Source organism: Akebia trifoliata, chromosome 10, assembly GCF_017979445.1.
Source record: "Akebia trifoliata isolate Shusen 1 chromosome 10, ASM1797944v1, whole genome shotgun sequence".
In the NCBI taxonomy this organism is placed as follows: domain Eukaryota; kingdom Viridiplantae; phylum Streptophyta; class Magnoliopsida; order Ranunculales; family Lardizabalaceae; genus Akebia; species Akebia trifoliata.
In genome coordinates, this window is record NC_141384.1 from 9848102 (window position 1) to 9864246 (window position 16145).

Here is a 16145-nt window from a genome sequence, read left to right on the forward strand (position 1 = left end):
TAAAAATAAAATACCATAATTAAAAATAAAGTCACATAAAAGTAAACTAAGTTCTATAGTAAAGAAAACTTCCTTCTGATTTTTTTTTTTTTCAAACTTCAAATAATTTTGTCCTTTCCAATCATGTGGCATCAGATCATGTCTTTAAATGTCATAAGACAATGTGGTCAGAAAATTTTCCTTACTATCTTAACAAGCAAAGTGTTTTTATTATTATTATTGATTAAGCAAAGTGTATTTCATTATCACAAACATGTTAACCCTATTTAGTAAGGATTAAAAATCAAACACTACATGCTTTAAATGTCAATGAAAAAATAGATTTAAAAAAATATAAAGAAATAATTTGGTAAGGAAAGTATTATTTTTTCTATCCAAACTAAAAACTTAACCATTAATTATATAAAAAAATTTCTTAAAATACCATATATATTTTATAGAATTAAAAAAATAAAATGCATTATAAAAAGGTTCTACGAAATTCATGTAAACAAAATGGGTAATTTAAAAAATTGTTAAATAATTATTACTATATTTAAAATCACATATTAAAAACAAATAACTAAACATGTCAAAACAGGTTAAGTGGATTGATACCCCTAACCCGAACCCAACCCATTTAATAATTGTGTTATGTTGACACTATTATGACTCAAACCCAATTATATATATATAATTTAATGAAGTGTGATAAGTTTAAAAAAAACCTTTTTTTTAAGGAAAAATAGAAGAGAAAGCAACCCCATTCATGAAAAAGGATTTTTTTTTTTAATTTCTTAATAATTCAAGAGACCCCCTTCCCAAATTAGTAAAAATTATTGAGAAATATTTCAAATAAAAGAAAATAAAGCAATCCATTCATGAAGAAGGAGATTTATTTTTAATGCCTTAACAATTCAAGAGACCAGTCAAGGTTCCCCTTCGAGTTGTCAAAACTCCAAAGGGAGTTTTTGCAATAAACATGCAACACTTACGTCTGCCAGTTAAATCTCTCTGAAATAACATGATGTGCAGTGGTCGGACCCATGTGTTGGGGTCATGCCCTGCTTACACGTTACAATTAACAGAAAAATCTTCTGCGAAAAGAATGAATTTAAAGGTTTTCACTTTTTCAGGCAATTTCCCATCAAAGAGATTAAATGGACTTCCAAAGCCCCCAACTTTTCTCCCAAGTTTAAAAAAAAAAAGTCCCATATATAATTCGAGAGCACCTCATTTAGGGTTACAGAGAAAAATATAGCTTTGATAGAATCAAAGTTCGAAACCTCAAATGTAGGTAACAAACTATATATATATTTAGTTATGGAAACAAGGAGTCTCCTTATATAAATTACATTGAAACCTTTCTACATATATTTTTAGAGTCGTGTCGGAGTGACCTCAGCCTAGAATCTTGTATCGCACTTCTTGACGTGAAAGTGGATAGGAATCATAAATGTTTTTCACTCGTATCTCGATGAAAAGCATCTATGGTTCCCATACACTTTTACATCAAGAAGTGTGATATGAGGTTCCAAGCTGAGGTCACGTCAGCATTATTGATATTTTTAATAGAAAACATATATACCCTTTATATCTCTTATTCCTTGAGACTACAAAGAATATCACGACTGCTGCACATAATATAGACCACTCTTACTTATAGTAACCCATGGCAACTACCGGGATCCTTACCTTGTGACCTCTACTACCTTTCATCAGTACCTCACCAAAACTGTAACTACCCATAACTGATCTAACGGTCAGAGACACCGTGAAGGTTCGTGAGGCACCCGGTAGTAGAGTCATGGCTGGGGGGTTGGCTTCAATGGAAATCTGAGGCGACATCCTAGTTGTGATGACGTAAGTTTCCTCCCCAGCAACATTAGTGACAGTACGAGCAACGGTTCGAGTTCCTACGAGATGGGATACAGCGATTGATGGTGTGTTGAGATCAGTCGGATGACCGCTGGTAGAGTTGCACGATGTGCTTGTAATGTTTGCAATTTCACGAGTATCAATGCCAGGTGTTGAACACAAGAACTTCATGTAGTCACCATGGCCTATAAAACCAGAGTAAATGCTTAGAGCACCAGGTGGGGTAGATTTTTGTAGGGGTGCAACTTGCTCTGGTTCAAACTGAGAACCAAACCCTCATGTAATAAATATATATGGGACAGGATCACCATCCAACATGTTTTGTAAACTTGGGTTACAAATTTTTGGAATGGGCTAATTTTTTGTGAGGATGATCTCTATGGTGAGGAGATCATCCTCACCAAAAACCAGCCCATTCCGAAACTTCTAACCCATACATTGAAAAAATGTTTGGCTCTCTTTAGGACCTCCGAACGCCACCCATATATATATATATATATATATATATATATATATATATATATATATATATATATAGGGTCAGGTTCAAGGGCCATGTGAGAAAACATGTAAGAAAACTTTCGGCGGTAAATAAAATTTTAAAATATGGGTTAGAAATTTTAGATTGAGCTGATTTTTTGTGAGGATGATCTCTATGATGGGAAGATCATCCAAAAAAAAAAAAATCAGCCCAATCTGAAACTTCTAACCCCATTAAAAGTGATTTAGAATGTGGACCGTCGATTTTTTTTCAATTTTTATCACTAATTTGTAAATCACTTTGATGGATTTAGAGGTTTCTGATTGAGCTGATTTTTTGTGAGGATGATCTTCTCATCATAGTGACCATCCTTGCAAAAAATCAGCTCAATCCAAAACCTCTAACCCTTATTTTGAAAAACGAAAGTTTTCTTACATGTTTTCTCACATGGCCCTTGAACCTGACCCATATATATATATATATAGATATATATATATATATATGGGGGCGGTTCAAGGGCCATATGAGAAAACATATGAAAAATCTTTCGTTTTTCAAAATAAGAGTTAGAGGTTTTGGATTGAGCTGATTTTTTGCAAGGATGGTCACTATGATGAAAAGATCATCCTCACAAAAAATCAGCTCAATCAGAAACTTCTAAATCCATCAAAAGTGATTTACAAATTAGTGATAAAAATTGGTAAAAAATCGACGGTCCACATTCTAAATCACTTTTAATGGGGTTAGAAGTTTCAGATTGGGCTGATTTTTTTTTTTTTTTTGGATGATCTTCCCATCATAGAGATCATCCTCACAAAAAATCAGTTCAATCCAAATTTCTAACCCATATTTTAAAATTTTATTAAAAACGAAAGTTTTTACATATGTTTTCTCATATGGCCCTTGAACCTGACCCTATATATATATATATATATATATATATATATATATAACAATTAAAAATATGTGACTTCCAAGAAACTTTATAGAATATTGGCAACCATAGAACCAAACCGACCTTAATTCAGTTTGGGTTGGTTTGGTTCTATATGCATTTCGGTTCAGTTCAGTTCTGATTGTTATTTAGTGGAACCGACCTATGTTGATTCGGTTCCAATTTGACCCCAAACCGAACCAAGTTGCACCCGTAGATTTTTGTGAAGCTTTTCTGAAAGGAAATAAAATAAAATAAATTACCTGCATTGAAGATAAGTCCAGGATCAAGAGCAGCTCTTGGGTTGACATGGCCACTCCCATAATCAAATGGTGTGGCAGTACCCAGCGTCATGGTTTCCGAACCGGAATATTTTTGGGCTTGAAGAGGCCTCTCTCCTCGATCCAACGTTGTTGCCGTAGTCATCAAGGATGATTTGATTGCAGTTGGGCTCCACTTGGGGTGCTTCTGCTTTACAAGAGCCGCTATTCCTGCTACATGTGGTGCCGCCATGCTAGTTCCAGAGATCATGGCAAATTCTTCTCCTGCTCAAAACACATTGAGTACGTCAACTTTTATAAACTTAGTCATCTGTTCCCCAATTGTTTGACATATTAAGCCGAACTTCTCCAAATATTTTAGAGAGCTGATATTGACACCCCACGTTTTACTTATTACACCCCAAATTCTTAAATTATTAATCATACCCCAATTAAAGATTAAACACTCTTCAAACATTACAAAAGGTTTGGCTCAAATTATAATCTCAAAATTACAAAACATTATAACACTCGTTCAAACAATTTCAGTAGTTGTTTACAATTATGTTTAGGCTCATTAAAATCCTAAACTCAAAAAATAGAAATCTAGCAACAAAAAAAAAAAACAAAGAGAGAGAGAGAGAGAGAGAGCTTCTATTGGCACCCCAACTTTTACTGATTCTCAAATATTCAATTATTTTCTTTTATTGTTAATTGGGGTGTAATAAGTACAAGTTGGGGTGCCAATAGCAGCTCTCATAATTTATTTGGAATCATACTCAGAGCAGCAACAAAATTGGAAATTACCGAGCCATTTATTACCTAAGTAATTTACTTCATCTGTGCCATTTGGAGACCAGGCTGCCCAAATAAGACAACCAGGAGCTAGAATATCAGGTTTGAGAAGATCAGCATCTTGGAAGCTGTAATCTTTAATATTGGGCCCTCGGGAAGAGAATAGTGCCACCTGGGGTGCCGATTTGTAGAGTATAGGCTTCAAACCATCCCCAATGCTAGCTATTGCTTTGAAACTCCTCACCCGTCCAGTCCAATCTCTCGATGTAGATCTGTTGTAATAGTCTATTAGATCCTGCAGTAATAGAGATGTCCCACAAAGGTAAAATTTACTTGGAATAGCAGAATCAAAATTATAAGTAACAATAGGGGCAAAAACTGGATAGCACAAAAGAAGAAATATTGAAAAACCTATAATTTTGGATATTGGACAAAATTCAATTTGATGAGATAATTGGGTTGGTAAAGGAAGTGGAATTCTTCGAAAGCCACAAATGAACTGTTTTTTCACAAATGTCGCATCTTAGGCCCTGTCTTGGTATGCTGCAAATCATTTCCAAATGCAAATAATTTTCTAAAATCAATTTTACTGGTGCTTGGTTACACAATACAAATTATTTCCATTGCAAAAAAATTTGCATCACCTAAATTTTTAGGAAATTTCAGCAAATCATTTGCAAAATTATTTGACTCAAAGTCAAGCAAATCAAAATTACAAAGATAAGCCTTATCAAGCATGGTTTTAAATCTCGAATGAGACGACTTGTCCGAGTTATCTCGGTATTGTCCACTAACAAGACTCGTTGACAACTCGTCTCAAAGACATGGTTTATTCTAATTCTATGGCATTTTTTAAATCTCGTCCGAGACGACTCAAATAAATCGGCATCTCATCCAAAAAGACTCAGTCTTGTTCATGGACGAGATGAGACGAGACGGCAAAATGAGTTTTACAGCCATGTTATCAAGGAAATTAATCAAACTATGAAGTACTTGAACAATCTCCACTTTGATAAGAAAAATCTCCATTTGTAAAATTTGAAAAAATTGCCTATCTATAACTAAAGGAAAGTTGAACTACTTTCAAAGTTTTATATGAACAAAGAAACTGAAAATACAATGTATACCATTGACTTGCTGACATCAGTGATGAGAATCCCAGGAATGCCAACTGGAACTGGATCAAATTTGATTCCCGGAGAAACATTTTCTACAGCAAGAACAAAGCCAATTGCGCCAAGACTCTTGGCCGTTTCAGAAACTTTCTTGACCGATGCAGTACCGGAAATAAAATTGTAGGAATAACCACAAAGAAGAATATTGCCCTTCACCAAATTCTTGTTTAAAACTTCCGGGCTTTGGCAGTCTGAAGGACTGTACTTTGTAAGTGATGAATCCAACATTACATCATTTGCGGCAACCAGGGTGAAAGTCTGATTCAAATGTGTAGCAGCTGTAGTGAACCACGGAAACATCATTCAGCTTAAGAAAGGAAGAGGTTAAATTTCTGTAAGAAATTGGGTCAAAATAATTCTAGTAGCTAAACAAATGGCAGACACCTGAAACATGGTGCATGAGAGAGCTAAACATTAAGTTACAAAACTACAATGGTAGAACAGGAGTTTTATAGTCGAAGTATTGCTGGCTGTAAATACGATCTATAGCAAGCAGAGCATACAGTGGTAAGGACCATTGAATCAATACCAAAAACACCCAGGAAACTATTAAAGCAATCACTATAGGCATCAGACATCGTGATTGTAAACTTTTTTCATGAACTGAAATTCCCGGATAATATTGATCTTTGGTGAGATTAATTTAAATAGAGAATGTGGTTATAGGTAAGTTACATAACTACCGTAACTATGTCAACTTGATCTGGCGCATCCCGACACACCTTAATAGAATGCAACTTAACTACCCTAACTACATGATTCAATGCATCTCGATACATCTTAATAAATTGCAATATAACTAATACTTTAATACCCTCCAGCAGTCAAATTTTACCTTGAAGAAGGAACATGCAACTGATTACATGATATGAATGCCCTTGATATCATGACTTGGTTGTTGATGGATAGTTAAAAACATCAATCGTTCTTGTTGGAGATCACCATTGACTTGTTGCTGAATTTGGTTGCCAATTGCATGTCTATGATTCAGATGAAGTTCTCTGTTGTCTGAGAAAAATGATGTATGGTATGCCGTGTGTGTAGAAGAAAGAGGAGCATTTCACTCAACTCAAATGGGCCTCAATTAGGCAAAGATCAGTTTAGGCTAAACTGAAACCAAGCAAATTCTAATCCGAAAATAATTTGATAATCAATTGATCTCCAATGGACCAATATACAGTCTCAATGTCAGCTATATCATGGACTCAATCATTGGCCATAGCCTCTATTGGGCTTGAAAAAGAGAATGGGATGCTATGAGCCAATGTGAGCTTGATCATAGAAAAATCATAGGCCTGAAAAAGGAGATTGGTCAAGTTGGTCTCTATCAAACAGGGTTGAGATAAACAGGTCCTATTTCGGGGGGCTGACATGTAGTACCCATAAGCAACATAAATGGGCATAGGTGGGACAAGCAAGGTAGGATACAACTGGCATTGGGCCCACTAGTCATGAGACTATGGACTTCGCAATCAAAAGCAACCCAATACGGGCAAAATTAGTGGACTTGTTTGCTAATTGATGGATTGGAAATCATCAATCATGCAGAATTATGTAATGATTTTTCATTTGTTTTTATAAGTATAAATTTATTGCAAAACGAGAAGAAAGTACAAAGACAATCTAAATGCCCGTCCTAAAACAAGAAAGAAAACTAACAGGAGCACACAGACTCCCACCTAAAAACAAATTCCAAAAATATTCTTAAAATCCCAAAACAATTTGCTCCAGAAAAATAGCAACCCAAGAATGTTTAAATACATCTCCTGAGTTGATGCTTCCACACCTTCGAAAACCCTCTTGTTCCTTTCCAACCAAATAACCCAGCAAAGTGCAATTAAACATAACAAAAAGAGAGAACATCGTTTTAGGAACCACCTATTTGTAATCAAACATAACAACAACAACAAAAAAAAAAGACCACAAAGGCGAGGAGAAGGGACAAAGAAACAAGTTGTGAGCAACAGACTTGCCATTTGATTTACAAAGGCAAAAAAAGTTTGGCAAGACAAAACCTCTTGCAATGAGATGATCAATTGAGGGTAACCTATCAAGAGAGCCTAACTAAATGAAGAAAGCAACTTTTGAAGGGACCTCTGAACCCCAAATGGAGGATGGACTTAAAGGTGGGAAGAGGGGGGGAAGGACAAAGCAACGAAAGAAGATTTGACAGAAAAGCGATTACCTTTGGAACAAATCCACTCCCTCCTATCACCTTTTGAAGGCTCTCAATGAGCTTTAACATGGATGTTAGTTAGGTCTACAAGCTCCTAGATCTCCCAATCATTGAAATCCCTCCTGAAACCCAGGTCCCACAAGGGAACGCTTCCAACCAGGTTCAAGAAAGCCCCAACTGGTAACCTTTTTTCCTACCAAAATAAAGAGACGAGGGAATTGAAGATATAGTAAAGAAGCACCAATATTCCCAGAATCTGACTCTATCTCCCCTTCCTACTTTGAATCTAACCCACTTTCTAAAATTTGAGCAAACCTTCATTATTCCTTTCCAAACACTGCAACCAAAAGACGACTTCACTTCCTCACTCTCCCAACTATTCTCTTTCTCCCCGTACTTTGCCCTAATCACTCTCTTCCACATACTCGACTTCTCTTCCCGAATCTCCAAATCCATTTTGCCATTTTCCTAGAAGCATTGAATTTAAGATTCTACAACCCCTTATTCCTAACCCTCCATTTTTCTTCAGTCCACAAACAAGCTTCCACTATACCAAATGAATTTTTTTCTTCCCGACTTTGTCATTCCACAAAAAATTTCTCATCAATTTCTCCAATCTCTCTTCCACACTTCTAGGGATAGTGAAGAGAGATGAATGACACACTGGAATGCTTGGAATGACTCTTGTCCAAAATGAGCTCCCCCCCCCCCCCCCTCTCGACAAATACCTCGCTTTCCAAGATGACAAACATTTGTTGATTCTCTCATTCATTGAATCCCAGATTGCCTAGCATTGCACCAAGGGGAAGGCCAAAATGAGTCAAAGGAAGACAATCCCTCTACCAAACGAACAAAATTGCCCATCTATTCACCTCCAAGTCCTCCCCTACTCCAAAAAAAGTTGTACAATAAACAATAAGAGAAATAAATTGCAGAATCGTGCATTGATGGCTATAAGAAGAATTGAGTGGGCCTTATACTAGGATTTGGTTTGGGCACAAGACCGTTTTTTCCCTTAAGTGGGATGGACCAAACAAAGAGAAAAACTAAACATGATAAATATCTGAGTGGGAATTTGAAAAAACACATAAGGCATACTCTTCAACCATTTTAACTCAAGGGAATTAGTCATTTGTTTGATGAATGGAAGAGGTTCAGTGGTTACAAAGATGAAGAGGGTGTGAATGGCTCTCGATCCTCTCCTCACATTAGATATGTTATTTGACAATGACTCATGTCCATGTGATGATGAAGATAACAATAACGTGGAACAATGAAAATGGTGGTTACATTGTAGTGGTTGAGTGTAAGGGACAACGAATAAGAACAGATTTGGCTAGGTTGGGTATGGGTGTCAACATTAAACATGGATAACAATCATTGGTGGTGGTATTTTGATTCAATTTTCAAGATGTAGGGGATCTCTCTCTTATTTCATATTTTTTATGTGCGTTGGTGCTTTCAATGAGGATGAAAGATTTGAAGACACTCCAAACTGCATGGAACGTGTCTATTGGATGGTCTCAATGACTTTCAGGAAAAACAAAGAGAGAGAAGATAAATCGAAAAAAAAAAAAACTTTAATCTTTGAAGAAGAAACAGAATGAGTAGAATTCTTAGGAATTCGTGGATACTGTTCCCGTGATATTCGAATTTTAGAAAATTAAAGTGAAGATATGGGACTTAGATGAATCATAGGATGATGAATTCCAAAGAAAACCAACCTAATATGAAGGATGAATAGTAGAACGCTTGATTTCACTGAGAATGTAAAAGTTTATAGATGGAAAATGAATTATTTTTTTCTTGGATGAGATTCTTCCTAGTGTTGTTAACAATTGGAGAGAAGGAACCATAGGTTTGAAGAAAGGACAGGGGTGAGAAATGTTGGTGTTTAGAAACTAGGAGCATGATTGGCATGATCACAAGATCAGAGCTGACCATGGCTCTGATATCATGTAAACTTTTGTGAAGAACAGAAATTCCCAAATAATCTTGATCTTTAGTGAGATTCATTCTACATCAACTTGATTCAGTGCACCTCGATGGGAAGGAAGCCTCCTCACAGGAAATTTTAGTGTCTATAAAGGTTTTTTATTTTCTTAGTGTAAAGTTTTTGTCGAGTTCTAAGGGGTTTTCCTTGATGACTTCATGGGGAGATAGGACTGGGTTTGTAGATTGTGTGTTCTTTGTTCTTTGTTCTTTGTACTTCTTGTTGGTCATCTTGACCAAGTTTTAATATTACTTGCATTTACTTATATATATTAAAAAAAAAGGTAACATCACTACCCTAACTACATGATTCTACGCATCTTGATATAGCTTAATAGACTAATACTTTAATAACGATCAGCCGCTAATCTTTTTGAAAATCACAAAAAGGAAATAATATAAAATAAATTTGACAAGGACATCAAGACATCACCATCTATCAGATGAGAAGAGCATCGCTACGATCATTGTGGATGGATGATCTCTATTAGGGCTCAGTTCAAGATTTGGTGGAGCAGTAGAAGTAGAATAGTTGCATAGATTTTAGAAAACCAAACATTGCGAAGATTCAATGGATTGCTTTATGGAGCATGGAGAGCTCATTGGGCCACATTTTAGTATTAATTTATGTTTATTTCATTATTTCCAGCCACAAAAATTTTTGTGTTTTATTCTTCAACCATGGGTTTATTTAGTACTATGAGATAGTGAGGGAGTCCTAATTAAATATTTGTAGTTAGTCAAATTATGTTTTAATCATTACGGCAGGTTAGTTTTGATGAGTGAGATAAGCTCTAGGTCTTAGAAAACCTATAAATACTAATTGTAGGGATTTTATTATTATTTAATGAATAAGATTTACAGAAATGTTTTGCAGGTGCCAGCTAGCTTAGTTGGTAAAGTCTTTGGATGATGATACCAGAGACTTGGCTCAAGTTCCTGAAGGTTCAGTAGTACTTCTTCTCAATTCCAACCAAATCTAACTTATATGAGATAGATAAAATAAGTACTTAATGCAAACTTACGTGCCAAATCAATCCCAGGTAAGATTTTTCCATTTCCCATGAACAAATGATTTTTGTATCTGCGGTCATCAACTGCAGCAGCTACAGTAGCAATCCATGGACTGTAAGACACCACGGTTTTTGCGAAAGGGCCTCCATTTCCTCCTGCCTGTACAACAAACACTCCTGCTTTAACAGCTGAGAGAAGTGTAGCATCGAAAGGGTTTAAAAATGTGGTCCTCGTAGTTGCTGGTGGACTGTTTGGCCCCACTGAGAGATTGAGAATGTCCACGCCATCCTGAACAGCCTGTTTACACATGGAATGGCATTAAAATTAAAGAGCTGCTATTGGCACCCCAAATTTTACTTATTACACCCCAATTTCTTAGAGTATTTATTCCACCCCAATTAAAGATTAAAACACACCATTCAAACATTACAAGGGTTTGGCTCAAATTATTATCTCAACATTACAAAACATTATAGCACTCAATCAAACAATTTCAGTAGTTGTTTACAATTATGATTAGGCTATTATAAAATCTTAAACCTAAAAGATAGAAGTCTAGCAAAAATTAAATAAAAACAAAATGAGAGAGAGAGCATCTATTGGCACCCTAATTTTTACTTATTCCCAACCATTTAATAAATTTTCTTTATTTTTAATTGGGGTGTAGTAAGTAAAAGTTGGGGTGCCAATAGCAGCTCTCTAAAATTAATATACTGGAATAAGAACAGTTGATAGGTAATATTATCATTGCACTGCAATTAAGTGTCTGAGATGCACCGAACCATTATTGGTGTATCTTGCCACAATTGGCACTATCTTAATAAGCATCAATTAGGGATTTATTATCATCGATTAGGATACTAGATTAGAAACAGAAAAATATTAGTTTAAGTTTCTATATTTAGATGTGATTCTTTACGAAAACCCATGATTCAGGTATATGTATACCATACAGTTCTCAATATAATTTATTTAACACAGACAAACCAAAGAATGCCTAATGGATTATCTAGGGAATGATTTAATAAATAGTAACAAACAATTCATGATTCTGAGGGAGTGAACAAAGTAGAGTTACTGAACTTCCAAAAGAGGGTCTGTTGTAATCAATCCATCATCTTTAGTTTATTTTAGTGCAAGGAATTGCACAACCATCAACATCAGCTCTTCACTAATCAAAACATAATTAAATAATTATTTGCTGTCGCAATTATTGCAATTTGAATACCATCATCATCATCCAAGCCTCAACCCAAGGATTTCAAGTTGGATAAGGCCATTTCAATGCCAAAGACCATAAAAATCAGCTGGTGTAATATTCAGAAGGTTAAAATCAATGAAATTATGGGACCGAAGGGAAGAAAGTATCCCAGAATTCAAATGAGCTACATACCACTTAATGCCAAATAACAGTCTTTCTGAAAGGGAAAGAAGAAGAAAAAGAAAGGCACACCTGGTCAATGGCAGCTACTACATCAGCTACAAATCCTCCGAAAAGCCTGTAAAGGGCCTTGTATACAGCAATCCTGAAAAGTACAAACAAGGCAATGATTGTACCAAAAAACACCAAAAGAGACAGAGAGAGATTTAAATAATCAACAGACATTGTCAAAGCTGGGTCATAACACCTCACCTAGCACGAGGAGCCATTCCACTTGCTTTCCCAAACTCAAATCCATGCATTCGCACCGGGATTCCATTATTTCCGGCAGCAATTGCTGCTGTGTGGCTGTTAATCAATTTTAAAGTAACAAAAAAAATTGAGCAAAAACAGAAAATTTGGAGGAAACAATACAAAGAAGAAGAGAAATAAATTATCATACTCAATAAAATTTGCTTTTTTCCTATCAAAGAAGAAAAAAAAAAATATATATATATATATATATCATAAATCTTGATGGATATAATAGTTTTGTTTACAGATATAAACAAAGTACTAATTTTCAAAAATCAAGTACAAACATAAGAAAGGAGACAATAGTTCGAAGTAGAGATGGGACATAAAGTTGATTTTTAAGTAGATAATATGCATGCAACCTCATTGTTTGAATTTCTCTCAACTTTCCAGATGAACAAGCCAGAAGCCCACAAAATATCCACTTCACCATCACCCCCTTTTCAATGCAGATAACATGCAAATAATGGTTTTGAAAAATGAAATTGTCCTCGAGGATATTATAGAAGTGTAGGGAATCCAACCTTCCATGGCCATCACCATCTAAAGGAGACGCAAAATCAATTATTGGGTTAAATGCTCCAGCTGCAATTGCAGCGGCTGCAAAATGTTGGGCTCCAACGATTTTCCCGTTGCAGAAGTTCCTCTTCGTGTGTGGATCAGTTTCACACTTTCCTCTATAAGTGGGAACAGGACCATATGGTGCAGTATTGTGGGTTCCAAAGCTCGGATGTTGTGGATATATTCCAGAATCTACAAAGCCTATCACAATGTTTTCCCCAGCCCTCTCACAACCACCACCTGTCGGCCATACTCCCATTGGGAGCCCCAAAAATTGGGGAGTGTGTGTTGTCAGTCTCTTTACCTTCCAGTCTCTCACTACAGATTTCACTCCAGGGGCTTGTCTAAGGGCTTCTGCCTACCAATCAAATTGAATTTGCATAAGGGGATGGAGAGGTGACATATCGAATTAGTACTGAACAGGGAAGTAACAAAAACAAACTACTAGTCTATATAGTTCACCTGTTCGGGCGAAGCGTGAACAGCAAAACCATTGATAAGATGCCTATAGCTGTATAGTTTCTTGTAGCTTCCAGGCTCAAACAGCAATGCGAGAAGCAAGTCGTGTTTCATCTCGAGGTGACGAGAGTATGATGTAACCAATTCACTGCAATGGAGCCATAGTGAACAGAAAAAAGAGAGGGCAAAAAACAGTTCTAGTTTGAATTCTTTGAATTGTCAGGAAGCAAACAGTACCCCGAAAAAAAAAATTTATAAGAGCAACATTAACGGGGATACCTATCTCCATCTCTATTAATGGGTAATCATGTGCTTATGGATAGCCACTTTGGATATTCATGGGGTATGCACTCCAACAATGCTATCCAAAATGGCTATCCATAAATATTTTAATATTTTTTAATTCAACCCAAATTTCAAACAGTCTGAAATTTTAATATTTTTCAGCCAATTTTCTGAAATTTTTTCCCTCCAAAAAATGGAGAAGCCATGTCTTGCTACCCATTTTGGGTGGTGGAAATCCCCCAACCCAACATGGATAGTGGGATGGGTAGTGCGTTGGAGACCCCTATTTTGGATTACATGAACCAAAATAGCAGGTGGGAGGGGATGGAGAGCGATAGGTCATGCGTTGGAGCTGCCCTAAAGTGTCCTTTTCGTGACTTGAGCAAGAATCGAAACATGATATTTTCTTGACGGATGCACAAAGGTGAAATCGCAAATACCTGCTGAAATCAACTTTATCATCAGAATCGGAAGCAATGGCTGCAAATCCTTCAACACCACCTCTGTAACTCACCACAGGTTCCCCTTCAATTGTCACAATGTAAACCTCTGCCTTCCCCAAAACCAGAAAGCCTAAAAACACCAAAATTATATACCCAGACTCCATAACTTTATTTTTCCCCGAGCAAACAGCAACTACAGCACCTCCAAGATCTGTCCCCTTGGAGTCTTCAACTGTCAGCAGAAATAGACAAAATAGAAGTGTATTAAGATAGAAAGAGAAAAGGGATGACTGAAAAAATTATTTAAACCCATAAGCTCTTCAAACATGGTGAAAGGTGACGAGTATGTGTGCCAGTGAGTGTGTGTGTGTGTGTGTGTGTGTGTGTGTGTGTGTGTGAGAGAGAGAGAGAGAGAGAGAGAGAACAGTGGAATATACACCCTTTATAGATCACCATTTTGGGGCCAAAAAGATATATACTTCTTAGTGCATGTGGGCACAAAAAATATTGCGAAACAGGGCCTGAATTACCAAAAAAAAAGAAGAAGAAGAAGCTATATTTCTGCCATTAAAGGAATTAAAGATGCAGAAATACCGAAACAGCAAAAAAAAAAAAAAGAGAGACCTTGTCATTCACACACACAAACTGCACCATTCAAACGAACTAGTTGCAGAGGATCACAAGAAAGCATGGTTTTAACAGTGATTCTGAGTATTAAAAACGAAACAAAAAAAAATGTGTTTATTTCAACTGTTCAAGAACATATTTCAGTAGCCATTTTCCGTAGAAAGAGATATTTTTGAAAGATCTCCATCCAACAAAAAGATAACTTTTTTCTGGCACAAAACTAGCAATCCAACCACGCTTAAAACAACTGAACTTGTTTAAAACGAAGCAGATTTCAATTCTTACCTGAAACAACAATTCAACGAACACCAAAGTGTACACTGTTCTGCCACTAAAGAAGTTCAGATTGACAACCCAAGCCAAAAACACGGATCTATTTACTGATAATTGAGACAACAGTCAAGATCCTTCCATCAACGCCGACAGAGTTCAAGAAAAAAACTAGGGTTTCATCGACTATAAAAAGAGCTTCGAAATTTTGTGTTTTTTTTACATTATCTGAAGCCGCGAATTACTTGTTGCCTTGAAAGCATCTGAAACTGCATAAAATCCGAATAAAGTTGAATTATTTTTACGAGCAAAATACACGAAAGGAATCACCAAATCTCCTACGTTCACATTTACGCCATTAAATAAGTCCAAAAGAGCAGAAAAGCTACAATTTTTACCATCACCGATCCACGAAAGGAATCAAAGAAGCTGTGAAAATCACATTTACGTCACCAAAGAAGCTGAAATCGTTGAAAAAAGAAAGCTTGATTCTACAATGTTGCAACCGAAAGCAGAACGAAACAATGAATCTGACACATTACGTTACCGCCATTAAAAAAGCAAAAAAAAAAAATAATAACATTAAAAAACTAGGGTTTCAAAAGATAGATCGAATGGCAGGAATCGATAAAGATGGTGATCGCATTTACAAACGGTCTGACTCTAAATAATCAGAGGAGAAAACGAGGGTTTCTGAAAAGAGTAAAAGTGTTTAAGAGATTACATTTATGATTTCGCCATTAGAGAAGCTTTCGAGTTGCAGATACAGTAAGAGTAAGACACTGAGAGCTTATTTTTTTCAGGCTTTTCGGACGCTACGAACAACGACACCGAAAATATAGAAAAATTATATAAAATGTTAAATAAATTAATTAAACTTGCATAATTAGCTAATACTTTTTGTTGGAAGTCAAAAAGTATGAGGGAAATGAAAACACGAACATTCGAGCATCTCTGTCTGTATTTTCAAACCACATGCTTCTTGACCTTCGTCCTCTCTTATTGCTTAATTAAAGGACTTAAATGCCCTCCTCAACTTCATTTTGTAATAAATAAAAAACTTCGAATTATCTTCCATCATAAATTATGAGAGTTGCCATTGCCACACCAATTTTTACTATGCCACGCCAATTGTGTTCAC

General features: G+C 35.9%; 1 protein-coding gene across 6 annotated transcripts; it reads right to left on the bottom strand.

Moving 5' to 3' along the window:
* Window positions 1–1222: 1222 nt before the first annotated feature.
* LOC147393101 (subtilisin-like protease SBT2.5) lies at window positions 1223–15878 on the bottom strand. Of its 6 annotated transcripts, none has more exons than XM_086455489.1 (13): window positions 15729–15878; window positions 15409–15534; window positions 15020–15273; window positions 14105–14339; window positions 13383–13527; window positions 12884–13278; window positions 12318–12413; window positions 12138–12210; window positions 10696–10981; window positions 5455–5780; window positions 4355–4622; window positions 3536–3817; window positions 1223–2042 (listed from the first exon to the last, which is right to left on the bottom strand). In XM_086455489.1, exons 4-13 carry the CDS (start codon window positions 14269–14271, stop codon window positions 1636–1638), a joined length of 2445 nt encoding a protein of 814 aa, XP_086311615.1. In that variant the 5' UTR covers window positions 14272–14339; window positions 15020–15273; window positions 15409–15534; window positions 15729–15878; the 3' UTR covers window positions 1223–1635. The 6 variants fall into 6 exon arrangements, with proteins under 6 accessions (XP_086311615.1, XP_086311612.1, XP_086311614.1 ...); XM_086455486.1 differs by having other exon boundaries at window positions 15403–15534; XM_086455488.1 differs by having other exon boundaries at window positions 15403–15465; window positions 15729–15795.
* Window positions 15879–16145: the final 267 nt, after the last annotated feature.